This window comes from Phyllostomus hastatus, unplaced genomic scaffold (assembly GCF_019186645.2).
Source record: "Phyllostomus hastatus isolate PE091 unplaced genomic scaffold, TTU_PhHast_1.1 phas_contig_16, whole genome shotgun sequence".
Classification (NCBI taxonomy): Eukaryota; Metazoa; Chordata; class Mammalia; order Chiroptera; family Phyllostomidae; genus Phyllostomus; species Phyllostomus hastatus.
In genome coordinates this window covers 18,654,073-18,681,444 of record NW_025333643.1, presented here as the reverse complement: position 1 = coordinate 18,681,444, position 27,372 = coordinate 18,654,073, and the positions used below count along the sequence as shown (strand labels likewise).

General features: G+C 37.5%; 1 protein-coding gene across 3 annotated transcripts in view; it reads right to left on the bottom strand.

Moving 5' to 3' along the window:
* PTPRG (protein tyrosine phosphatase receptor type G) overlaps positions 1 to 27,372 on the bottom strand; it is a 704,882-nt gene that overhangs the window by 200,922 nt on the left and 476,588 nt on the right. For all 3 annotated transcript variants that reach the window (XM_045832024.1, XM_045832025.1, XM_045832026.1), the window contains exon 5: positions 12,280 to 12,375. In XM_045832024.1, the coding sequence (XP_045687980.1) occupies positions 12,280 to 12,375 (96 nt within the window). The remainder of the gene's footprint in view (positions 1 to 12,279; positions 12,376 to 27,372) is intronic.

Here is a 27,372-nt window from a genome sequence, read left to right as displayed (position 1 = left end):
CCATCAAAACTGTTATTTTAACAATTTTTTAGAGTGCTTCAAAATCTGCTCTATAGTGCTTCACATACACACTTTCACTTTAAATTCACAGCAAACCAATCAGGTACCAATAGTTCCATTTGATGGACAAGAGAATGAAGGCAGATAGGAAATAAATACATTTGTCCAAAGGAAAGGGCAGTAAGTGACAACTCAGAATTTTAGCAGAGAATTTTTCACGCCAAAACCCCACCCTTTCTAATGGCTTTCCAAGACATTGATTTCATAACCAAAGGGAATCTAAGCATCTGGTGAAGCTTCTAGGATCAGAAGCTCCTTTTCAGAGAAGTGTTATATGCATTAGATAAGATAATGCTTGGCAGAATTGGCAGAGGGCTTAATACATGACCAACGTCCATAACTATCACCTACTGTTTTTTATTACAGCTTATATTTAAAGAAAATCAGAAACTGGAACTCTCTTTTTAGAAAATTTGGGATTTTACCTATCTGCATTGTTTACTGGGATGAGGATATCTTTCACTTGTAAAACTCAAAATACAGAAGAACCCAAGTTTTAGGCTGAATTCTATTAAAAAAAAGAAAAAAGAGGGTAGCCAAGCTACCAAGTTCAGATGTGGCCATAAACATTAATTTTCCTTCCGGAAAAGTTTAGGAACTAGCTTTGTGTTAGCTATCCACTAGCATTTCTAAGCCATCTGGTGCTAAACCCTATACAGGCATACGTATTTCAGAGATACTGCGAATTTGGTTTCAGGCTGCCACAATAAAGCGAATATCATAATAAAGTACATCACAAAGTTTTGGGTTTCTCAGTACACAACAAAGTTATATTTACACTATAGGGTACTATTAAGTGTGCAAGAGCATTATGTCTAAAAACACAATGTATGTACCTTAGTTTAAAAATGTTTTATTGCTAAAAATTGCTAAACATCATCTGAGACTTCAGTGAGCCATAATAATCTTTTTGCTGGTGGAGCGTTTTGCCTCAACATTGATGAAAACACATTATTGGCAAAATGCAATAATACAATGTATGCCTGTAATCAGTTAAAAAAAAAAACACTACCAACAAAAAACCTAAATAAGACTAGTGCCTGACAGTTACCTTTGGAGGTTACCTAAAAACAGGAGTAATTGGTTGAAACCTTATTAGAATGGTGTTCAAGGATGCCAAGGAATCTGGGAAAATGCTGTAAAAGGTAGAGTAAAACCCCAGTAACATGTATTGAAAAATCCCAGGAATTAAATTATCAGAGTCAGACTGGTTATTGCTTTTGAGATATATAATTTTATTTCATTTTATGTGATTCAAACTAGTAATGTAATTCCAGGAGTATCCCTCACCAAATCTCTGTTACATAGTTTTCTGTTACAACCAAAGGACTAATATCAAATGAATACTATATAAAATCAGTTGATAATACCCAACTGACACACACAAATTGAGCAAACTGCTTTTGTTGCAATGTTATCTATAGTATTGATGTACCTAGTTAATTCTTTCTAAAGTAAAGCAAGTCCAGGCTTATTTTGATTTTGCACAAATGCAAATTTCAAAAGAGCAAGATCTAAAATTAATTAATTTTACTTACTATTTTAGATACAGCTAAATGGGAATTTACACCCCCCCCACCCCTGGTCATATAACTTAATACATATTCAGAGAGCAGAAAGGGCTAAGAAAAACAATCTGCTGTGCAAATGTGCCCGGGCAGGGCAATGCACAGGTACATTTTACAACTCCCACAAAACCCTGAACAGGGGGATCCCATGGTAATAATTTTCTCAAAAGACACCTGGGCAAGCAAAATAAAGAAATGATATGAGTCCTAACTACTGTGCCTTTTACTTTATCACATTTGCTTCAAGTTAAAAGGCATGAAGGAGAAAATATTTCTATTATGGAAGATCTCCCATACTCTCTGTATCCTACTCCCTCACAGACCCAGGAGTAGCACTCCTAAAGGATACCATAGCTGGCCAGACAGTCTTACTAGATCAAGGTGTTAGAGAAAAAAAGGGGTACAGATAAATCATGAAATGTTTCACATAGATGAATAAATTATCTTCCTAATTAGCTATCTTATCATGTATTGGGTTGGCCAAAAAGTTCATTTGTTTTTTTCCATTAAGATGGCTCTAGTAGTGCTTAGTTGTCTTTAACTTCATTTGAAAAAATTTTGTTAGATTGTATCGTGAAGCTGTCAGCAGCATGCATTTTTAAAGAAACTTATCACAATTGGTGAACCTTCTGTGTGACCATTTTAATACTGAAGATAGAAGAAAATAAGCAACATTTTTGGCATACTATGCCTTATGATGCCCAAAATAATAAGGGGGACCAATTTGCAAGAAAGGTAAAATTGCAACTGAAATGCAAAAAAAGATTCATTCAGTGTGTGGAGAAGGTGCTGTGGTTGATCAAACATGTCAAAAGTGGTCTGTGAAGTTTTGTGCTGGAGATTTCTCACTGGATGATGCTGTATGTTTGGGCAGACCAGTTAAAGTTGATAGTGATCAAATTGAGACATAAACTGAGAATAATCAATGTTATACCATGCAGGAGATAGCTGACATACTCAAAACATCCAAGTCAATAAAGTTATTGGTGAAAATGAATCATTTGCCTTTTACTTTAAGGAAAAAACTAAACAGACTTGGCCAATAAAAATGACTGAATGTATTTCCACTAAATAGAGAAAATCTGTGCAAACTGCTGTCTTTATAATTATGCCATGTGGTATACATGAAGTGCTTTGGGAGGTCAAAGGTACACTGAAGAAACTAATAGGCATCATCCAGAACTGAGAAACAAAAGCTCTGGGCTTCAGATGGTACAGACACACCATACAGTTTAAGCTGCTATAGACAGGGAAAACAAATAGCAGTTTTAGTATGAACCCTAAATACAAAAGAGAGCCACAGCTTCTTCTAGTAAGGGTAACTCCAAGTGAGCAGCATCAAGATTCACACAGCTACAGATGGTCAATCGCTTCTGAGACAATGCCTAGATGGCCAGAGAGAAAACAGATTTGGAAAGAGGCAATAACAAACCTCTAAATAAAACTAGCATTAATAGCTTTAAAATTCTGCCCTAGAAAATTACTTCTGCAATTCCATGGGAACCAAGTAGTGCTATAATTGGGGAGGCGGGGGGGGGGGGGGCGGGGGGAGACACAATTTTCCTATAACCACCAGAGGGAGTTTCATTGGGCATTTTTCCAACCAGCTCCCATTGATAAAAAGTTCAAAAGCATGTGCAGATGCTCCCACTGATTTCAAGTTCAAAAGCATTTGCACATGCTCTTTATTTACTTTTTTATGTCCAAATGAATGACCTACTAAATTGGTGCTTCTTTCACAAATCATTGCACTTATCTGCAAACAAATACCGGTATGAGCTCTTTAAGGGGACCAAGATGAAGCTGGAACAGGTATTTTGCATTTTGGCATATCAGCTTTTAAAAACATTTTCCTTTTTATTACCTTTTTAGAAGAGTAAGTTATAAATTTAAGTTCATACAATTTGAATTTTTTATAGTGGCTCCATTTAACTACAGACTAACAAAATTTCCTGAAAATTTCATAATGAGTTATTGAAAGCTGGTATGAGCTCTTCACTGAATTCTGTCCCTTAATATTGCTCTTCCAGAATATTCTAGATTTGACCCTTTTTATTGAAGAATTTATTTATTTATTTTTAGAGAGGGGAAGGGAGGGAGAAAGAGAGGTAGCGAAACACCAGTGTGTGGTTGCCTCTCACATTCCCCCTACTGGGGATCTGGGCCTGCAACCCAGGCACGTGTCCTGAATGGAAATCAAACCAGCAACCCCTTGGTTTGCAGGCCAGCACTCAATCCACTGAGCCACCAGCCACGACTTGACGCTTTTTTGTTTGACCTTAAAAATTTCCTGATCTCAGCTGACATGTACATATATGCTAATGATTCCATATTCTTTTCTAGCCCAGATTTACCCCCTGAGATTAAAATTCATGCCTCCAAGTATCTATGGCATCTCAGAATCATTATCTCCAGAGGAGCACCTATTCCTGTGGCCTTCACTTCATTGTTCCCATCTACCTAGTCATCCTGGGATTCTACTTTCCTCTGACATCTCATTTCAGTCTCCAGATCCTGCTGATTTCATTTGCTAAGTATGTCTTGAATTTGATATTGCTGTAGTTCCTATTGTGCTCATCTACCATTCTTGTTAGGGATACTGAGCTAGAATTCTAAATGGTTTTCTGGTTCTGGCTTGATCATCACTCCTCCCTCTTTTTCTCTTCCAAATCATGTTCCACACAGCTGTTGGAGACATCCATTTGAAGTGCATGTAAATCTTTACAGCTGGTCTTAGAATCCAGTTGACTAAGCCCTTGGTTGAGCAGGGACTAAGGGACTTATTGGGCATGAGATTGTTGTTGTCATTACTACTACTGCTGCTGCTACTACTATTTATTATATCAGTCCATAAATAACCCAAAGAGCCCTCACAGCTTCCCCACCACCGCCCCCCATCTACTGAGATTAAAATATCCAATATTTACGGCAATCAAATAGCTGATTAGCAGAAAGCAGGGGTCTCAACCTCAGCACTGACATTCTGGGCCAGATAATTTTCTGTTGTAGGAGGCTGTCTTGCACATTATAGGATGTGGATCAGCATTCCTAATCTCTATCCCCTGGATGCCAGTACCAATGACAACCCAGTGTCACAAACATGTCTTCATACATGGCCATACGTCTCCTGGGGGGCAAAATCCTGTTCCCTCCCTCCTCCTCTACATAAGAACTACCACCATTAAAAAAGTTATTAAATGACTGTTTAAAGTTTACCCCACTCACTGATACTATCCTTATCTATAAAATAATTACAGGTGCAGAGCCAGAGAGAATTTAGAATAGGATGAAAAGATTTCACTATGGGCAAAAAGAATAAGAACACAATTTTAAGTTATAAGAAGATAACTATTTCAGTACTAGCATAATTGACAAAATCCCTAAAACACTTATATAAACACAATAATAATTGGAACCAGTGATATAAACTTTGTTCCCTATCTTCTTCAGCTAAATAACCAATTTTTACAATTCAGCACTCCTCTAAAAGCACTGATCCTGGAGATACTCTGTCCCTGTTGAACTACAGGCTCCAATATTTATTGGCCTGTGTAATCTTGAAGAATTTTTATTGAAAAAAGCTCCATGCTTCAGCTTCTGCACCTATAAAATGTAGAAGGTCCCAGTGAAGATTAAATAAGGTAATAATGTAGGAACCTCATTTTTAGCATTTTACATAAATCAAGTCCATAATAAATGTTAACTGTTATTAACAGTATTTGTATTCTGTTTAGAAGAACCTTTTCAACTGGTTTACCTGGGGGAGGGAGTGTGGGGAGAGGACAGTTGCCAGTTACTTCTAACCTTGGGGTGCAAAGTGTTTTATGGGGAGAGTTCTCCCAAGACATCTAATCATCTAGGGCATCTGCATCTGCTGGACCACACTCCAGGAAGGACACGGTTAGCAAAAACAAGACAACTGGACTGGGAGTCATGAAACCAGAATCCTTTCAGAGAGCAGATTCTCTGTCAGGTCTCTCACCTCATTTTAGGGAGACCATTATAGAGTTATTAATGTTTTCTCTGAGACTATGGCAGTTAAATTCAAAGACATGTTAGAGCTAATGGCCAAAACAAGTAAATTCTAAACTAACTGATAAACACTAAACTACCATTTATTTAGTTACAGACAAAGGCAAAGTACTTGCTAACTGTCCTTGAAGAGCAGTGATTTAATTAAAGATTTTCACATGGTCACATTCAAAGAACTCGAAGTCTCTTAATTATGTAATGCTTCACCAATTATTAAATAGTCCTCTATAAAGTCCACTAAGAGGAAATTTGAATTACAGGCCATTTGCAGACAAGAGATGTACTGAAAACACCTGATAGGCTATAAATTCAATGCTGTACATCTACAAATCTGTTTCAAAACTGCATCTGAACATTAAAAATGACTCTGGCCTTCACTTAATGACAAGTCCTATGAAATCAATTAGCTGTTAAAATAGTTTAATTGGAGCATATGTATTTTAATTTTTGTATGTGTATTAAAAAAGTCTTCTTAATCAACCCAAAACATTCTGAAATTACACTTCTAGGTAATGTAGTAAAAGAATTAAACTTATAACTGGATAAAACCAAGGATGTGGAAAATGTGAGAAGGATGATATTCAAACAGCAGCAAGTGTAAAGGAATAAATTAAGAATCATATTAGCTTACTGCAATTGCCCTAAAAAGCAATGTAAAAAGGAAGAATTAACAACCTACCACTACTGTCTGGCATAAATTCATATGTTCTCCAATTCAAAAGTCCTTTTGGGTTTTCTGTGGTGGGTATTTGGTAGAAGGATATAATTATTATTTCTTTTTTCTGTTCTCCCTCCTGCCCTCCTTATTCTTCTATCTTCCTTCCCTTTCCTTCCTCCCTCTCTCCCTCCCTCCCTTCCTTCCTTCCTATAGTAGTGATCCTTGTTTTACATTTCCAAGAGGCCCAGTCAAAAGTTTAATTAATTAATTAATTGATTGATTGATTGATTAAAAATAGACCTAGAGTAATGACAGAAAAATGTATTCTTCATAATAAAAGAAAAAAGACTCTTCAGGAAGTTTTAAAAAGCCAAAAAGACCAAGTTAGGGCACCAAAGATGCTTTATACTTTAATAGTGGTATTTTGCTGTGTAAAAAAATGGAAAAAAACACACACAAAAACAAAACACCCAAAACAAATGGAGAGAGTCCAATTCCAAAATTCACAAATAGAAACTTCATATTCTCAAAATATTCATCATTTTGAAACTATACACAAGATATAATTCTTAGTTTTCATTTCTTGATATTTCATTTTCTCTTATCTCCCAATGATAAAATAATGCTACTGTTGATGAGAGAATTCAAAGGCCAATGCTTTTCCAAATGTACTGCTCCCCAACAACTTTAAAATCAGGTGACAATCCTGAGGATACATTTATAATATGCATGGAGAATGAATGGTACACAGAAGGTGCTTAATACATATTGCAGAATGAGCAAATGGGTTAGCAAATGAGAGCATGAATAAATAGATGAGAAAATAATACATTTTGTTCACTTAGAGAAACTGATGAAGAAAAAGGGGGTGAAGGGAGAAAAATATAGACATGTAAAAAATGGCAAAAGCAAGAAACATACATACAGGTATGTGGAAGCACACAGAAACTAATCCATTAGCTTTCACAGAGACACCCTAGGAAGGAAATACTAGAAACAAAGGCAAGCCAGAAAGGAAAATAGCAAAACAATCCAACAGTCTCTTCATTCACCATCTACTGAGATAAAAGCATTTTAATGGGTAACTTTATTAAAACATTTGGAGACACAGATATATCCAAATATTCTTGGCAATGAAGTCTCCGAAGCAATACTACTTTCAGATTTTTAAAGCCCTGTTGCTATTTCACAACTACAGGCATAAATACAGATACATCCCTTAGCAGCATGTTAGACCCAGTGAAGCCCAAGTCAGAAAGTTACCATACTCAATGTAATCAGCTGATCCATGACCTTTAGTTTAATGTCCTTCCTTGACCATGTCAAGAGTCTTACACTTCTGATATAACCACCATCATTTTTAGGTGAAGCTTACTTACTTATCCACCTAGACATATGCTTTTTCAAAATCCAAATAATTAATGTTGTGGTAAGCACCCTGAGAAGTTTCCTGTAACTCAGTTCTATTCAGTACATATTTCCTGAGCCATAATTCAGCCAAGGACACTGAGGTGAGGCTAGGGAAAGGCTGGTGATGGGGTACAGAGAGAAGAGGAACAAGACATGGACCTCAAATTTGACAGCTTCTCGTGCCTACGTGTAATGCATCTTAGCTGATAGGCTATCAGGAAACACTTCCTTTCCAATCAAGACTATGAGCCTAAATATGTGAATTCAATTAAGTATTTGTACAATCAAGCCCTAGAGTCAGCCACTTACAAGAGATACAGTGATGAGTAAGTTAAGTCCCCAAGTCTTTAATGTTCTCACAGTACAAAGGCAGAAGGAGACAAATAAATCTATAGGTTCAGGGCATGATGGGAGGCTAAGAGAAACAGGTGGCTAAAGGAAGAACAAATCATATCCACCTTTGGGGAGTTGGGGGGGGGGTGTGGAGGGAAGGTGTGATATAGGGAAGTGGAGAGGAAGGCTTCCTTGCCAGCTCTGGATGGATGAGTCATCAAGAACTCCTTCTGCCTTCTCAGTGGCTATAAATAATCCCAGGTGCTGCCATTTCATTTAATTACTAAGCCTCTCCAGATGGAGGAAAATAATTAAGCAGTCTGTGTCACCAACATGATGGGGTAGAAACTTGAGAAACATGTCAGTTTTTAAGTTTGCTTTCAGCTCTGAAGTAAGGGCAGAAATTAACAGAGGGCAAATGACTGAGCCACGTGGACCTTAGGGAAAACCAAATGACTGAGCTACACAGATTCTGGGTAGAACTTTAAGTAGAAATAAAAAAAAAAATACTGCTGCAAAGGGGCTCAACTCTCCCAGTAGAAGTAAAACTGTTAACACTGAATGAAAAACTTCAACAGAATTGTGGAACATAGGTTGTCAAAAGAAATCCTTTAAGACAACCTTTAAATAAAAAAAATCCAGATGCAATTTATTTATTTTTAAAATGTACAAGAAATATGCCACTGACAGGGCCTCTGGATGCAGACATGATGAAAATTTTATATCTTTGTGTCTGATGCAAATATTCAGAAGCAACTACACCCAAACAGATTAAAAAGGGAACAGAAAAGAATATCACCAAAAGAAAAGATTCTAAATGTATGCGCTCTTAAAGAATCATGCATTTATAATTCCAAAGTTCAATGGAATCAGGAAATATAAATGAAATTTTAGGCATTCAAATAACAGTGGCAACTGAGTTTTAAAGTTAATGAGAGGTTCCCTTCCAAATCAAAATACAAAGATCATTGTGTGCTGTGTGGAAAAAAATGCAATAATCAAAACTAAAACTACAATAATCAAAAGTTTGGGGTTAACCACACATTTATGAGCATCAGATTGAAAGCCATTAAGATGGTCGCATGGTTCAAAGGCATTTTAGTTCTGGTGGGAAAAGGGAGGGAAGTGTTCATGTGGACTGGTGAAGAAAGGACTGTAAAAGAAAAACCAAATCAGAACCCAATTCATAGAGTGATGATGGAAGAGTCTTGGTCTAAAAAAATATATATGGCCTGGTTAAAGGTAAGGTCACTGCATGTATTGGGTACTCCTTCTCCATCATCTTAAACCAGAACGAATGAAGGCATGCAGAAGGATGTGATGCATGGAATGCGAACCCCCTTCCGAGCAGACGGACAGCCACTACTCAGATCTTGATGGTTGACTACCTGAGGAGAAATATCAATCTCCCGCATTTAACATTCTTAGAGAAAGACTGAAAATACAAAGATCTCAGAATATGGGATCTAACTAGACTGCCAAATTAAAATAACACAGTTTTCATTTCCATTGCATGCCATAGTATGAACTCAGATGTATAAATGCCCATGTGGACTTAGAAGGAAAACAAAGGAAGCAGTTCAACACAGCTGCTATCTAAAAATTATTCTGGCTCTGACTGGTATGGCTCAGTGGGTTGGGCATTACCCTATAAACCTAAAGGTCACTGGTTCGATTCCCAGTCAGGACATGTGCCTGGGTTGCAGGCCAGGCTGCCACTTGGAGACATGCTAGAGGCAATCAATGTTCTCTAATATATTGATGTTTCTCTCTTTCTCCCTCCCTCCCTCTCTTCAAAAATAAAAAATAAAAAAAATCTTTAAAAATAATTCTGTTCTATTTCATATTATCTGTCCTTAATTTTGTGTCTAGAGCACAGCAAACCAAAATTTATAGAAAAACTTACCAGATGCAATGCACCTTACATTTTTTTGTAAGTGTACTAGTAGTCATTTCCTAGAAATCCTTTAAAATTCAAAAGCTAGATTTCACACAGAGGTATTTTGGGGGTTTGTACACCAATGTACTTTGACCACCTAAGACTAATTGGTCTTATATTTAACAAGAGTTTACAGAGCTAGAAAAATAGAAAGCTTTGGGGTAGAGCATGCTGTGAACTAGTCCTTTTAGTCCTCTTAAAAACATTTTAAAACTTTATTTTCCCATAAGGAACATGACCTATAAAGATGGGCCTCGTTGAGCCAGTCACGGTGGGCATGACAGAGGAGGGAGTTCGATTTGATGGTAGCACTATGGGACTAGCAGTCCACTTAGCTGAAAAACAGCATGCCAAGAGGACAAGAGCATAAAACAAGGGATTAGCCATGTCAGTGAAGATTGTTTAAGAGTGTTTCAAGTGACCCCAGTATTGTCCAAAGCAAACAAATCATACTTTAGAAGCAGAAGGGGTCCAGACAGAACTCACATGAGTTGCCAGGAGGACAGTGTCCAAAACAGAATTCTGTTCATGCAAAGGAGACACATGCACCATGGGGTCTCTACCCCATAGTAACAGTGATGGGAAGACATGGATACATATTATTTGTCATTTCCCAGTGTCTACTATGTGCCAGGAACAAGAAACTTCATTTAATACTTCTGCAATCTCGATAGTGTAGAACTTGCTATCCCCACATCACCATTATGCACATGTTAAAGTAGAAGGGACGGGATTCAAAAGCAAATCATTTTTATTTCAGTGAATAAGCTCTTAAAACACTACACTCTACTATAGTTCATGACAGTAATTAGGGAAAAGATACATGTGGGAGAACAATGGGAACAATGGCAAGATCAGCCCAATATATAAAATTAAACAAATGACTTTAAAATATTGGTCTATAACCCACAATAACAAATACATTTTTATAGCATGATCTAGTGCATATTCACTATATCCCTCTATATATAAATGACTGAAGACAAGTTCTACAAACATATTTATCCCTACTTCGTGTGACATACTAATATTTTCTGATTTTATTTTATTCCATTTCATTATTTTTAAAATGCTGGTCATGACTTCCTGAAACAACGTCACAGCCCACAAGCGGCAGGTCAGTATGCACAGTTTGAAAACAAGCCCCAGAACCAATGCTGATGACCTCCACTGTTACTGTTTTTGATGTTTGAGTAGAATAGAAGGCTTTTCAATTTTTCACATATGATCTCCCATTTGAGCCTTTATTCGAGAAAAGGAGAGGGAAAGAGGGTCATTAAGAAGGAGAGATAGACAGTGGAAAGTATTTTCCATCATATTATTTTTATCACTAAAAAGAATAGTGAAATTAACATACTCCAAACAAGAATAGCTCCATCTCAATGACAAAGGAGCTTGGCCCAAAAGGTAGAAGTAAAAGGATCATGTTGGAGAAGGTTTTGATGTCCTTAATGTTCATCTGAATTGTCAGAAAGGCATCTTTATCAACAATGAGTCACTGGTAAAAGGAACACCTGGCATGTAGTCTTTAGGCAAATTTTAATAGTCAAAGACATGGCACATACCTACTATTCAGGTTACCTTCCACACAAAAAAATGCCAGGTCTCTCCAGTCTGTTGGTCAAGACACTTGATGATCAATATTACTTTAATTTGATTTGACTTATTAAAAAGTCTGGACAGAATTATCTATGAAAGGATGCAAGTTTTGGCTTCTAGGTACAGAATCAATTCATAAGCCAGAACATTCAGTAATGCAAACATATAGAGAGAAAGGATGACAAGTCACAAGTGTACTAACTTAGAAATGGTCTCCATAAAAACTTGAGTTACCATGGGGATTTCTGAAAGGGAACGAAAAGGGGTCTCTTTAGAGAAGTGACTGATGCTATTTATTAATCTACGTGCAAGTAATGTCAACTTTTAAAGTTGTTCCAAAGAAAACCACCTATATTTTTTTACATCAGCCTCTTAATATGCTGAAGGAAACTGTTCAAAATGCTTCAGCAGTGAAGTGACTTAGATGATAAATGTGTTCTTCAATCTGTGCACCAGTCAAGTAGCAATAAAATCAGAATAACTCATGCAAAAAATTTCATTATGTTTCTAAACATACTTATTTACATTCTAAATCACACATTAGACAATATGAAATATCTTTCACTTAGACAGGTGTGAACTAGGAAACAGATGCGTTCATTATACATAAAACCATTTGTTGACTTAAAAAATACTAAAAAAAATCTCTGGTTGAAGTACTTGGGCCACTGTTAACTTACTTGAAAAAATATGGCCATGGCTCCGATTATTCTGTTTTCAGAAATTGCAGTTTGAAAGCTGTCAAAGTCGTCTGGATTGTAAAAGAAAATCTGCATCTGTAAAAGAACAATTAAAAAATAGTAAACTTTTCACACCTCCACAAAAGTAGAGAGCATTGTAAAATGAACCAGTTCCCCTTACTAAGGTTATTCATCTCCCTGTATTTTTTCTTTGCTAAATTGAGAGCAAACCCCAGATATGCTATCACTTCACCTCCACATACTTCAGCAGGATCACTAAAACACACAACTCACATAACAACAACGCCTTCATGCCACCCAGACTAAGTAACACCAAGATCTTCCACTCATGTTATGGTGGAAGTTCCTTATTAAGAAACAAAATTTTTATGGAATTATACATATTGAAGCAGAAAACTGATCTGTGAAATTCAGTCCACATGTTAAAATTATAAATGCTCAAATAGGTACATCTTTATAAACACCACCCATTCTAATAATAAGAATTTGAAGGGGTCTCTCAGTAGCCTTAAGAATTAGCATAAATGCAATGTTTCAGTAATTCCACAAAGAGATACAATGGTAATAATAATAATGATGCCTTACATTTCACAGTTTGGGGAAAGCCATCACATATATTATCTCACTTAATCCATCTAACAACCCCTGTGAAAGTGGGGCAAAAATGACTACACTCAGTTATAAATGAGGAAATAGTGCTCCAGAAAGATGATGTTATCTTGGCTAAGGTTAAACATCAGAGGAAGAATGTCAAATCCAGATGTTCTCATCCCAACCTTAGATACCGTCTCTTACATTTGGCTAGACTTTCTTATTCAAAAAGCAGGACATAGATAAATCATCATAAAATTATACAATTTTAATGCTTGAGCACTCTGATAATTCACATAATTTAGAGAACAAAATAAAACCATAGACCATTCTCCTGAAACCATGTTTATGATAAAAATAATAGAGCGGGGTTCCTATTTGGGTTTCCTCTTTTACTTGCCTGTGAGACCTCAGGTAAGCAACCTAATTTCTGAACATCAGCTTCCTTGTGTGCAGAATCAAGTAGTTACCCTTGGTAGGGTGCATATGGGAACCAAACAAGTCAGTGTATGTAGCACCATGCCTAGGTCTCACCAGTGCTGAACAAGTTACCACCACCACCACCACCACCACCACCATGTTGTCAAGTTGATGTTTGGTAGACATCTTAAAATTTCTAATAAGAATGTGATTCTGCTAAATCTTCTAGAATGAGCCTACTCCTTACATTAAATAAAATCTCCAGTATCACTAGATCTCTTCCATGACCTCCTTCCCCCACTTATCCAAAATGGCATGATGCTCGTTTCTGTAACAGACTGAACAACCACACCCAAGATGCAGTTGGGAGAGTCAATACTGAATGATAAATTACTAGCGGTGAAAGCAAAGACATAGAGACTCCCAGAGATATAGGTCAAAGGTAAACAGAGTCCTACCAACTGAATTAACCAAGATGTTAAGAACAAGGTGACCTTTCTTTCCTGAAAGGTAAAATCTGGTAACCCAACTTAAGAGGACACTATTTGGGAAAACTCAGGTACCCAAGTGGATGTGAGAAGAATGGGTAGATTCTTTTTGAGGACTTTCTTTCTTAAAGTGAATTATTTTTCTCAGACTGTGAATTTCCACTGAATCTGGCAGCTTCCTACAAATGTGTTGCCTGTAGGCTTGGGCAGTTTTAGACATCATGAATTTAAACTGAGAGAAGTCTATTCAATGAAGGGTAGATTAAAAGAGTCTCCCTGGCTGGTGTAGCTCAGTGGATTGAGCGCGGGCTGGGAACCAAAGTGTCCCAGGTTCGATTCCCAGCTAGGGTACATGCCTGGGTTGCAGGCCATGACCCCCAGCAACCGCACATTGATGTTTCACTCTCTCTCTCTCTCTCTCTCTCTCTCTCTCTCTCTCTATCTCCCTCCCTTCCCTCTCTAAAAATAAATAAATAAAATCTTTTATAAAAAAAAAAAGAGTTTAATACTGGGTGCGCTGCTTTGGGTACCTTGCTACTATCCCAAGGAAGAAACTCCACAGAAGTATATTCAGAAAATTATACTTTACTTCCCTATTAAACCTCAGGACCTCAAATTAAGTAAGTTCATAGACGATTTTCTTATTCTTCACCACATGAGCAAGGAGGGTGTTGTTTAATGCATCACCTGAGTAGTGTGTGATACAAAATATGTTAAGTCTTCTTCAAGGGCATTTTCATTTACAACTGGGTGAGAAACTCATTTTTAGAAAATGTCTTTGAGTCATGGCTCCACCCATCAGGATAATAAAATGCCTCATAAAAAGAACAGCAGCATAGGTCTGAAATATCAATTTTCCTGGCTATTTCTCCCAAGTTGAAATCTACTGAATCATGTTAACACTTTAAGCTATCTTAAATATAAGAGTAAATAAGGAGATGGAGTTCTGCTGAGTGAAATGGACTTTAAGCTATTTGGATGTTATTCTTGATGAGATATACTTGAGCAGAGGCAAGAAACCTGTTTTCCAAAAACATCTTTGGAAGGTGTTGGGGTGGCTACTAAATACCTTGAGTAGCCCATCCGCCTTCTGTACCTGCTCTCAAGAGCCACACTCACAGCCTGTCCTTCAGTCCCCACCCCAAGTGTGTTCCTTCTAATAGTGTAAATCTAAGTGACACTTACTATACAGCAATCATCCTTCTGAAGAAACACAGTCACATAAGCTGAAAAGATGTGGAAACTCCAGCAGCAAAGAGATCTATTTAAAATTACATATCTTTCACCACTACTACCAATTAGTTACTTTTACCCCACTTGCACCCTCTCCATCTACCCACATGCACAATTTTTGAGTCATTTATGAATACTCAAGCGTATAATTTCTAAGAATAAGGATGTTCTCTTCCATATAACTACAGTATAATTATTAAAGTTGGCAAATTTGATTTTGATACTATACTATTATCCCATTTACAGTGCATTTTCAAAATTTGGCAAGTGCCTAAATAAGCCTATTATAGGTCATTATTTTGGTTCTGAGACCAGGAATCAAATCTATGACCAAGCTTTGCATTTCATTGTCATGTCTGTATGCTGCCCCCTCCCTCACTCCCAACTTTCATCTGGAGCACTCTTTTAGTCTTTCCTTACTTTGGTGGTATGACATGTACAGGGCAGTTATTAGGCAGAATCAGGTCTTGTCTCATGGATTTTATAACTAGATTACGAGGTGCATTTTGGGCAGGTTACCACAGTACTAATATTGTATCTTCACAGTGCACTGTATCAGAAAGTACATTAAATGGGTGTTTAACTTGTTCAGGTGGTTAAGTTAATGTCTGCTAGGCTTATCTACTATAAAGTTATTAATTCTCCTTTTGCAATTAAAAATTACTTTGTAGGGAGATATTTTGAGATTAAATAAGTATCCTTCCCTGATCTAACTTTCATCTACTAGTTTTAGTATCCATTGATGACTTTCTAACTCTACCCTATTCCTATATTCATTAATGGTATTCTAGTATAAGATACCGTCTTTCCTTCCTCGCAGTTCATTCACTCATTCATTCATTCACTCATTCATTCACTTACATCAACAAGGAATCCATTTATTTTGTTTTTATTTTATTCAGTATGTTATAATCCATTACTACCAGTATGTTGATGCTCAAATTCCCTCAGATTGGCCCAAAAGGAGACTCCTCAAATAGATTCCTTGATGATGTCATGTTCCCACCTTTTCCATTTTTTAAAACCTCTCATTTGCAGGCAGATGTTCTATGTTCATCTTGTTTTTTTAAAATATATTTTCTTGATTATTCAAAAACAGTTGTCCCATTTTTTCTCCCCTTTATTCCCCTTTACCCTGTGCCCCCGCTCCCACCATCATTCCCCCACCTTAGTTCATATCCATGGGTTGTACATATAAGTTCTTTGACTTCTTCATTTCCCATACTATTCTTAACCTCCCCATGTCTATTTTGTACCTACTATTTATGCTTCTTATTCCCTGTACCTTTCCCCCCATTCTCCCCACTCCCCATGCCTGCTGATAATCCTCCGTGTGATCTCTATTTCTATGAGTCTGTTCCTGTTCCAGATGTTTGCTTACTTCATTTTTGTTTTTTTTTTAGGTTTGGTTGTTGATAGTTGACATTTTAACGTTCACATTTTTTATCTTTTTCTTAGATAAGTCCCTTTAACATTTCATATAATAACAGCTTGGTGATGATGAACTCCTTGAACTTGACCTTATCTGGGAAGCACTTTATGTGCCCTTTCATTTTAAATGATAGGCTTTGCTGGATAGAGTAATCCTGGATGTAGGTTCTTGTCTTTCATGCCTTCAAATACTTCTTTGCAGCCCCTTCTTGCCTTCTAGATTTCTTTTGAGAAATCAGCTGATAGTCTTATGGGAACTCCTTTGGAGGTAACTGTCTCCTTTTCTCTTGCTGCTTTTAAGATTCTTTCCTTATCTTTCATCTTGGCTAATGTAATTATGATGTGCCTTGGTGTGTACTTCCTTGAGTCCAACTTCTTTAGGACTCTCTGAGCTTCCTAGTCTTCCTGGAAGTTTATTTCCTTTGCCAGATAAGGGAAGTTCTCCATAATTATGTTTTCAAATAAGTTTTCCATTTCTTGCTCTTCCTCTTCTCCTTCTGGAACCCCTATGATTCAGATGTTGAAACATTTAAAGTTGTCCCTGAGGTTCCTGAATCTCTACTCATTTTTTTGAATTCTTGTTTCTTCATTCTGTTCTAGTTGAATGTTTATTTCTTCCTTCTGCTCCAAACCATTGATTTGAGTCCCAGTTTCCTTCCCTTTACTGTTGATTCCCTGTACATTTTCCTTTACTTCACTTTTCATAGTCTTTACTTCTTCCTCTATTTTGCAACCATGCTCAACCATTCCCGTGAGCATCCTGATTACCAGTATTTTGAACTGTGCATCTGAGAGTTTGGCTATTTCTTCATCACTTAGTTGCATTTTTTCTGGAGCTTTGATCTGTTTTTTCATTTGGGCCATATTTTTTATCTTGGCGTGCCTGTTATGTAGTAAGGGGGGGAGCCTTAGGTATTTGCCAGGGTGAGGCAATCCACATTGGTGCACTGTGATGCTGTATGTGGGGGAGGGGTCAGAGAGGGAACAATGCTGCTTGCTCAGCTCAACGGTCTATGCTCATCTTGTATTTTCCCTGCTTCAGTCCTAACATCGGCCATTTCTTGAGTGAACCCTTGTTCCTTGTAGTGAGAAATGCTATTTAAAGACCAAATATCTTTATCTCAGTGTTTTCCAAATATATTTGAGATTAGAACATTTTGGTTCTTCAAGAAAACTATACAGCTTAAGGCTGAATCTATTCCAAACAGTAGCCTCTTTGCAAGGGAAGAAAAGCTATGTCAACTTTGTATAAACAGATGTCGCTCTATCACGCAGAGTGCCATAAGATATATAGATCTCCCTCACAACAGGAACAAACTGCATGAAGCTCAGCTACAAAGACACTGGTAGACTGTTGTGTATCAGAAAACAATCAATGGGCCAGTTCAAAAAGAATTTTGAAATGCATGAGCAAAAATCACAGACCTGGACACATCATTCATTTCTACCATGTGAAATGGCTGCAAAGGAAAAAAAGCTCCAGGCAGTTCTCCAGAAGGATCAAGGTGATAGATAAAATAGAAGATAATATGTCCTAAGCTGACACTTAGAAAATAGAATTTCACAGGGGGAAAAAGCACCATGACTTACCAGGAGGCGTGTGCTAAAATATAGATTTGGAAAATGCATGAACAAATGGCAACATTGCCAAGTAATGGGAAGGAGATGAAATGGTACTATGAGCATAGGGTTGATAGCAGTTGATGTGCTGCTGTTTGGGTACTAACGTGACATACACAGAGTCACAGCAAAATGTGTACTTAGCTGCCCCTTTTTCCTGGCTTCCAATTAAAATGACTGTAGTTGCAATTTCATTGAAAAGTTAGGTATATGTCTGGTTTCCAACTTGTGTCATTATCTGTATTAAGCTGAATAAATAGAAAACAACAAATCTAAAAACTAAAGTCTTCTATGTTTTTATTAATGTTATTTTTCAAACAGTCAGTGAGTTTCCACAGTATGACAGGCACTGTACTATTATTCCTTAACATTCAGGGAGGCAAGCACCACCATGACCTTCATTTCACAGCCAAAGGAACCAGAGATTTCTAATTTGCAGAGCTCTTAAGGAAGGAGGACAGGGTTGTGACAGAAACCTGATTTTTCCAGTCCTAGTCAGTCAAGGCCTTAACCACTGTGCTTCCTCCCAAAAGGCAAAATTTTTTGCTTAATATATATTATGAATAAGGTGCTATGGAAGATGAATACATGGTTTGTGCTTGGGAAGACCAAAATATCAATGGTGAGACAAGGTTAACTTTTTCTCCTTGAATGCCAAAATTGTGTCACAGGTAAATTTGTCACCCAAAACCAAGACAATAAATGGTTCATGGTCAAGTAGAGCATATATCATATGAATAGTAAAATGATGCAGGCAAATCAGCGAAAGGGGACATCTTGTGGAAAGGTGGACTTCCTATCTTCCAATGTTATATTTGTGTGCATTAGTAAGCTCTCACATCTCTGTGATAATGGTGGCAAGAGGAAATGTCCCAACATAAGCGCAAAAATCCAACAGAACCTTCCTTTGTGATTTAGAAGATGCTACATTTTCATTTTCTCTCAAAGATGCACTCTCCACACACACACATGGCCCAAGAAAAAAGTCATGATGAAATAAGTAAGGAAACAGCATGTGGAGAGTTCCAAAGAAAGTCAATCTACTGATTATTCATTAGACATTTCCATAAAGTGGAAGAACCCACAGGAAAATAATAAATGAGATGTGAATAGGATATGATGAAGATGGTAACTAAAAAGGGAACAGCAAAAATTAAAAACCAGATAGGAGGCAGTAGATAACAGAATTGAAGAGATGAAATGTATATTTCTAATGATACTTGGTATTAATCTGCAGAAACACAATTTGAGAACATGGCGGTGCACAAGGAACAGTTGTCTAAGAATAAAAATGTGTAGCGAAAACACAGTAGAACTCCAACACAGTTAATAACCTGGTGGATCCACTTTGTTGGATGATTTGCATAGGATAAGGCCGGATTTAAGATTTTTGTACAATAGGTTGGTAGTATTAATTGAGTTTTAGATTATGGTGTATTGAGCCAACTATTGAGGCAGATCACACACACTTAACACAGCTGTTCTAATTATTTAATTCTGCCATTGGCATCAGACAGGAAGATCAATGCAGACAGGACATCTATTTGCCTAGTTCAAGGCTTGTCTTGAACAGCGCTGTTCATTTTAAATACTAGTCACTTATTTTTGAAGTCCATAAAATGAGTGCAAGCCCCGAGTGACTAAAAGCAAGGATTGCCAAATGATAAAGCCACAAACACTATGATGAGGTTCTTACTATCTCTAGGAATAAATGACAAAATGAGTAGCAAGGAGAGATCAGACTACTAAGAGAACAAATGTATTTACACTGAAAGAGAAAATGCTCAAGAAGGTGCAAATATAATCCAAAATCACTGTGAAATGACTAAGTGGTCCCAGGTATGGTTATGCTGAACACAGATTATATTATTTTCTCTTCATCTACAAGATATTCAAACAAATTCCTACAGAAGCAACTCTAGCCTGAATTTTTAATGCTCCAACAAAAGAAAAACCATGAATATTGGTGGTTTTTCAACTGAATTCACACCCATGATATTGGTATTTTTATATCAATGCACAGTTTTTACTCACAGTTACCTTTTTATAGGATCATTATTAACTGTGATGGTTAAGTTGATAATTAATTTTATGTATCAACTTGGTTACACTATGGGGCCCATTTGTTTGATCAAATATTATTCTGGATGTTACTGTAAATGTATTTTTTAGATGTTATTAATATTTAAACAGCAGACTTTGAATAAAGCAGGCTAGCTTTCATAGTATGGTGGCCTTGTCCAGTGGGTTCAAAGCCTGAGGTCTCCCTAAGAGGAAAAAATTCTCCTGCAGAGGCAACACAGAAATTCTGTTTCCAGCCTTCAGACTTTAGACCGCAATATAAACTCTTGCTAGAATTTCCAGCCTGTTCTGCAAATTTCAGACTTGCTCATCTCCTGCACTGAGATAGCCAATCCCTCATAATCCTAACCTCTCTTTCCCTCTCTCCACACACACACTCACATACACACAAGAGATACATATACCCCAGCCCCTACCTTCTACAGATCTATATAACTATATCTACGTCTACAGCCGCAACCCTGGAGAACCCTGACTGTACATTTCTAAGATCACTATGGATTTTAAGCAAACATATCCAAGTATATGTATATAACATTATAAAACCATTCTGGAACCCAGTTACTTTTTGAGCATCTCTGAGCTCTGTCCTCCTCATTCACCTTTGCTCACAGGCTTCACCCCTAAAGAACATAGCAGCCCCTGTTACAACCCACTGTGAAGTAACTTACAGAAAATATCCATGAAGTTGGCAGCCAACACAACGGGGTGATATTAAATAAAAAATCAATAACCATGAGACCTGATATGTATATTGAAGACACAGGAGATCTCCAAGGCTCAGAATCCCCTTCTATCAAATAGAGGTAATGTTTACCTCATGGGATCATTGCAATAAAGATTTATAACTCGCATGCTTTGGAAAAGTAAGAACAAATTAAACAGCTCTCACTTTTATTATTATGTACCTTTGTTACTTTCTTCATAACCAGAAGATATGCAAATTAAGGTGAAAACAAATTGTTTCATGGTCCAGCCAACATCCCTGGGAGCCAAGCCACAAGGAGTGGCAAAGATATCTGTGTGGGCTCCACACAGTCTTCACTTAAGAATATTTTTAGAAGAACTGTGCTCCAAAGAAGATCAGGTATTCAGCACCTTTGCAGGAAAGGTAGTGCTTAAATGAACATTCTGAAACGTTTGCTTTATACATTATCATTAATCACAGAGTAAACTAATCCTTAATTATTTCCTTTTTTTCACTTCACCTATAACATGGAATTGTCTTCAACTACTTTCCAGCAGGAATCCAACATTTTGGAGGAAAACCCAAAGGCACACCAGGGCTGTGTATGACTCACACACAATCAGGTGTCGGGATGTTCTGTGATCCCTTTTAAAAGTCTCTGTGTGTAACTTGTTTATGCCATTATATAAGTCTATTTATTAGTTGATTTTTGGAATTTCTAGTTCAGTGATGCATCTGATCAGTCAAATAAATATTGAATCCTTGGGATTTTCCCTCACTAGGGAAGACCTCAGGTGTTTGTTTGTAACAGTAAGTTGAGTTTGTCAGGAATTTACTATGAATGATTATTGAGTTATCAATATTTCTTATAGTTCAGCGTGAGTCTGGACACAAATGAGGTGTGGCTATATGTTAGCTCGATACCCTTATTATGTACTCAGGAAAGGGGGCAGTGAGCTATAGCTCTCCCATTCAATAGCTGTGTGACCTAGCTGAACTAGTTGCCCTCCCTGAGTCTTAATAGTCCCACAAGTAAACTGAGGATAAGAAATACATCACTGGGTTACGTAAGGATTAACTAAAATAACTCAGGTAAACACATCCTAGGTCTGGCACACTGCAGGCCTGATTCACATCTTTAAAAATTACTTAAAGGAAGAAAAGAAAAAAATATACAAATAAATCAGTGAAAGGGCTATTTGTAGTAGCCCCAAATTGGAATCTACCCAAATGCTGATCAACTAACAGATGGATAAAAAAAGTTGTGACACAGTCACACAATGGATCTAACAGGATGCCCTACACCTACAGGTAACAACGCACACAAATCTCACAATGCTGAGCCAAATAATATACGTGTGTGTGTGCACATGCGCACACTTATACACACACTATATGAGTCCAGTGGAATGAAGCACACAACCAGGAAGGCTCATGCAGCTGGATACCCACACAGTGGTTACCCCTGAGGGCAGTAAGGAAGTGGGACTCGGGTGGTGCTGGTCAGTACTCTTTCTTGATCTGGGGTCTGGTTATAAGAGTACAAATATTCATTCAGTTGTAAACTTAATATTTGTGAATTTTCCTCTTTACATATTAGACTTTAATGATATATAAATAAAATCAGCTAAATAGCTGCACTTTTAAAACTGCGATAAACAACAGTATGTCACCTGAAAGTAGAGCAGGGCTGAGTTTGCTTCTGTGCCCTGCACCCATTCGACTCAATAGAGGCTTCTCTGAAAAGCACATGGTAGGGCCAGAGAGAACCCACCTGCTTGACAGAGCAAATCCAGGTCACTGTATCAAATGTGTAGAATCACATTAGTCCAGGACCACACAGCAACTACAGGGACCAAGCCTTTCTTCTTCCCTGCCCCTTACCTCTAGGAGCATACTGCAAATGAGGCCAAGAAGCAGTCTCCTTCATAAAACATGTCACAAGTGTTGCTTAAATGTATCCAAATCTTATAATCCTTTACCTGAATTAATTCCATTAATCTTTACTATCACCTTTTGGGGTAGCTACTAATCTTTCCTCATTTTATAAGAAAAAAAAATTAAGGCTAAAATTACTAGGTCTTGTCTCAGAAGCAATAAAGCTGGAACTCAAACTCAGGCATTTGGTTGCAGAGCTCACACATTTAAAATTCTCTCCATATAGTATCCTGACCAGAATTCCCACTGGCAATGAGAACTACCCATTTGTTATCTCTAGGACATTAGCACTAAGCTTCCAGAGCAGTAGTTTTCAACCAGGGGCAATTTTGAACACCAGAGGAGATTTGTCAATGTTTAGAGACACTTTTTGTTATCATAACTGGGCAGGAGATACCACTGGTATGTAGTGCGTAGAGTCCAGGGAGGCTGCTAAACAACCCACAATGCACAATACAGACACTCTCCTCACAAGCAAATAATTACGCTGCCCAAAATGTCTATAGTAGAGATGTGTAGAAACTTTGTCTACATCCATTGCCACATGAAACCTAGTCACTGGATGTGTTACAGCCCTTCCTTTTTCTTCCCTACTCTGACTCCTGAACTTTAAACGGGGAGGTACAAGTCTGTAATGGGGTCCAAAGACTGGGAGAGCAGCCTTGCCCCCCCACACAAATCAGTAACTTCAAGGCCACTTTCACCTAACTTTCCTTGCTTACACAGCTGTTTTATACATACAGTTGGTACTGAAATGCAGTGGGCTCAACACCTTGCCCACAGTGGAGAGGGAGGAGTCCCCAGGTGCACCTGGAACTCATTTGTATTTCAAAAACACGAAAATAACCACAGCGGTGTTTGTGCTCTTTATAATACGAAACTTTTTAGAAATTGCTTTGTACTTGGGAATAACAGCCACATGATTCACCATGAAATGAAGTCTGGAAAATCATTTTGGATAAATGGACCTATAAATTCAATAGAATTTCCATGACAACATAGACTGCAACAGTCAACCATAAATAAAAGGTTATAAATCATTCAAAACCAACTAGGAATCAGCAATATGTCTCCCACTTTAAAATACAAGAAACCTGAAACGTAGTTTATTTGTTACTTACTCACCCAAAGTTCCCATTAGAGTTCTTTTCTCACTTCTGATATTGCATTTTCTACCTCATAATAGATTTTGGGGAAATGATGATGCCAAGAATTTACAATTAATCTAAATAAAATTAACACAGGTATAGAAGCAGTTGCATTCTTCCCCTTCCTCTTGCCAGAAACCCACAAGAAGCTTGTGCACCAAGTTACGTGGTTTTATGTAGAAAATTGCATTTTGCCCTGTGAAGCTGCCAAACCAGGGGATCTATAAAGAAAAGGCTTTATGCAAAACATTCCTGAAAACACACATGCAAGACAACCTGGGCAGTTACCAAATACTTTCGAGTTCTATAAATCAAAACCATACCCTCAAGATCCATCCACAGTGAAGCCCTTGAAAAATTAGCTGGGCCAACCAAACTAGAATATCTGTTCTTTACAAGAGCTCTCTGCTCCTCTGGTCACACTTCATTCTGGTGGGGGTTCCCTTACAAGGGACTCTACTAGATACAGGATGCTGGGATGTCTCCCACTGGGCAGTGCTGGCCCCAGGACCAAGCACACAGTAGGCATCCATTAAATGACTGGGGAATGAATGATTGGAGTGAATTTCTCTCATGGGAGGAAATGTGTTGCATTCCCCTATTCAGAACCTCTTTCATCATTAAGCCTCCCTTATAGCCAATGGCTTTGGGGAACTGACAGGTAGAGGTGAGGGGAACTTCATGGAGCTATGGATTTGGCTTCCAGAAGGGCTGCACACGTCCTGTAATGCTGCCAAAGGCTGTGCACGTGTGCCCTGGACAGCGTCTATCACTTTGCATGAAATGAACTCTCATGGTCCCACCTATTACCACACGCTGATAACTTCACGACACATTTTCAGCCCTGAGCTCACGTGGTCTGTGGCTCTTATCAAAATCTTCAGGGGCTTACTATAAAGAACATATAGTGAACATGCCTCTATGAGCACAAAATGCTCTCTTTATCTGAGACAGATCCCAGACCTGGGTCCAACAGTCCCCTAAAAATGGTACACATGTTTTGTACTTTAGATAATGATGTATGAGAACACCAATCTTCCCACACCATCACTACCCGTGCATTTATAGATCCTTCACACTTACGTTCACATGTTTAATTTGCCTAATCACCAATAAATAGTGAAAACTGGTGTTTATTTTTTCTAATTCTTTCCATTTTTATAATTTAAGGAGGTCCTTTATTTAGAAAATTAAGATTTGTCACAGGTGTTGCAAATACAAAGACAAACGTACAGGTACATTTGTCCCACCACTGTTGGCATCAGGAAAAAAAACTGACAAACAGGCACTGACATTGAAAGTTCTTGAAGATATACTGTTAATGAAGAAAGTCAAGATGCAAAATAAGTCCACACGTATATGAGAAAGAAAGCCATACAACAAAATACTGTATGTATTGTATATGAAGCTGCACAGATATACAGAACTAAGGAAGGGAAAGAAAAGGCTCTGTCTGGAAGATAACACAAACTCTACAAGTGGTTTTCCCAAGGGAGGGGACTTGGATTGGTTTGGGGCCAAGACAGGTATTTTGTTTTATTGCAACTCTTTAAAATATTTGCTGGTTCTAAATAATAGCTTAGCTGGGGGAAAAATCTCCTTTAACATGAGAAAGATAAAAGAAAAACTGAAAAAGCACAAAACCAAAATCATCACAACTTCTGAAAAGGGAGAAGGTGAAGTAGGTGGATCCACTTGGAGACCCAGCTCAGGAGGCTGGCCCCATCAACAAAGTGCCCCAAAGGGGTGAATCTATCAGCCCTTGGCAATAGACAGCCCAACATCATAGGGCACCCTCTTTTACTACTACTTCACTTCAACACAGTTCTCTAATTTCTGCTGCAATGAACCATACAACCACTCCAATTCACTACCACTTCAAAGGAGGGAAGAAAAAAAGAAAATACTGAGCTAATGTTTCTGATCTACACAAACTACTGAATTCATTTAACACAACCACTCTGTTGAAAAGTATTTTTATTTAGATTAATAACACTTTCCCACCTATCTAGCCATAAAATTACAATATGCACATCTAATAAACACAAATCACTAATTCTCATAGACTACACCTTTGGTCAGAAAAAAACACCAGCTAATGAGGGAACAAAATAAGGCTACCCAGAGCTGGGCAAAGCATGAGCATTGCTGATGTACTGGGTACAACCTGAAAGGAATGACTTAGAGAGAAGCCATCAGGAAGTGGTTAAAGGCCCCAGTGGTGAGGAGAGCAGGACTCCGCCTCCAACATAGCTTTGATCAGAGTTCAAAACACTTTTGGCTAAAAGATCCTCCTTTTCATGAATTCCCCAGAGTATGATTTTTGGATTTCACAGTCTTACAATCAGAGCAAACACATGATGGAGTACCAAAGATATGATTAAAAAAATGTTAAGTTCAAGTTCAAGCTCTGCTTCATCTGGTTTTAAGATCATGGGCAAATTACTTAATATTCTAGGTGCCTGTTTCTAAACATGGAAAATTGAGATGACATTTCTAGGTCAGTATGGATGATGATGAACTTAAAAATGTTTAAGGATAGAACATAACCTTACAGGTTTGGTCTTAGGATTAAACACCAAAGGGAAATAAGAATGCCACAAAATGTATAGGATGTTATCAATATTTTCTTCCTCATTATCACTATAACTATTACAATTATTATACAAAACTTCTTTTTTAAAAAATAAGTGCCTTTCTTCAACTTGTTACCTGGTACTGACTTCATTGTTTGTATGACTGCAGATCAAATGCATTGTTGATTAGATTTCCCATTGTGTTTAATGGTCTCCTCCCCCAACATTTTATTATAAAAATTTAAAAATACATGTTGAAAGAATGCTGCTGTTAACACTTTTATATCGCCACCTAGATTCTACCATTTATATTTTAATATGTTTGCTTTATCAAACAACAGTCCATTTTCCTATCCATTCATTTAATCAGGTGCTGAGTTTTAAAGAGAAAAAACCCATCAGCAGTTTCTGACAGCCAGTCATTGTCAAACTAGTAACTTCAGCATTAAGGGAAAGCCAAGCAATGTTTTCCAGGCTTTGAGTCCAAGCCAGAGAGAGCTTTGCTGGTTTGCAAGTAGGTTAATAACTCTATTAATGAGAACATCTTGAGATTCTGATAGCTACAGCCCAGTGGGGAACTGTTAATAATTCGGAATAAAGACCGAGTTTAAGAAGGGATAAAAACAACAAAATATCAATGCCATGGCTTTTTCAAGCCAAGAGTCTATAAGGGAAAGTGTCAGCCAATAATTATGTTATTGATTGACTCCATTTATGTCTCATCTTGGTCAGCTAATATGAGAGAGCACATTCAGAGAGACTATACATTAAATATAAATCAAACACTTGTTTGTTTTACTTGTCTAGAACCTACAATATACAAAATAACAGAGAACACCCCAAAAGTCTACCCAGGA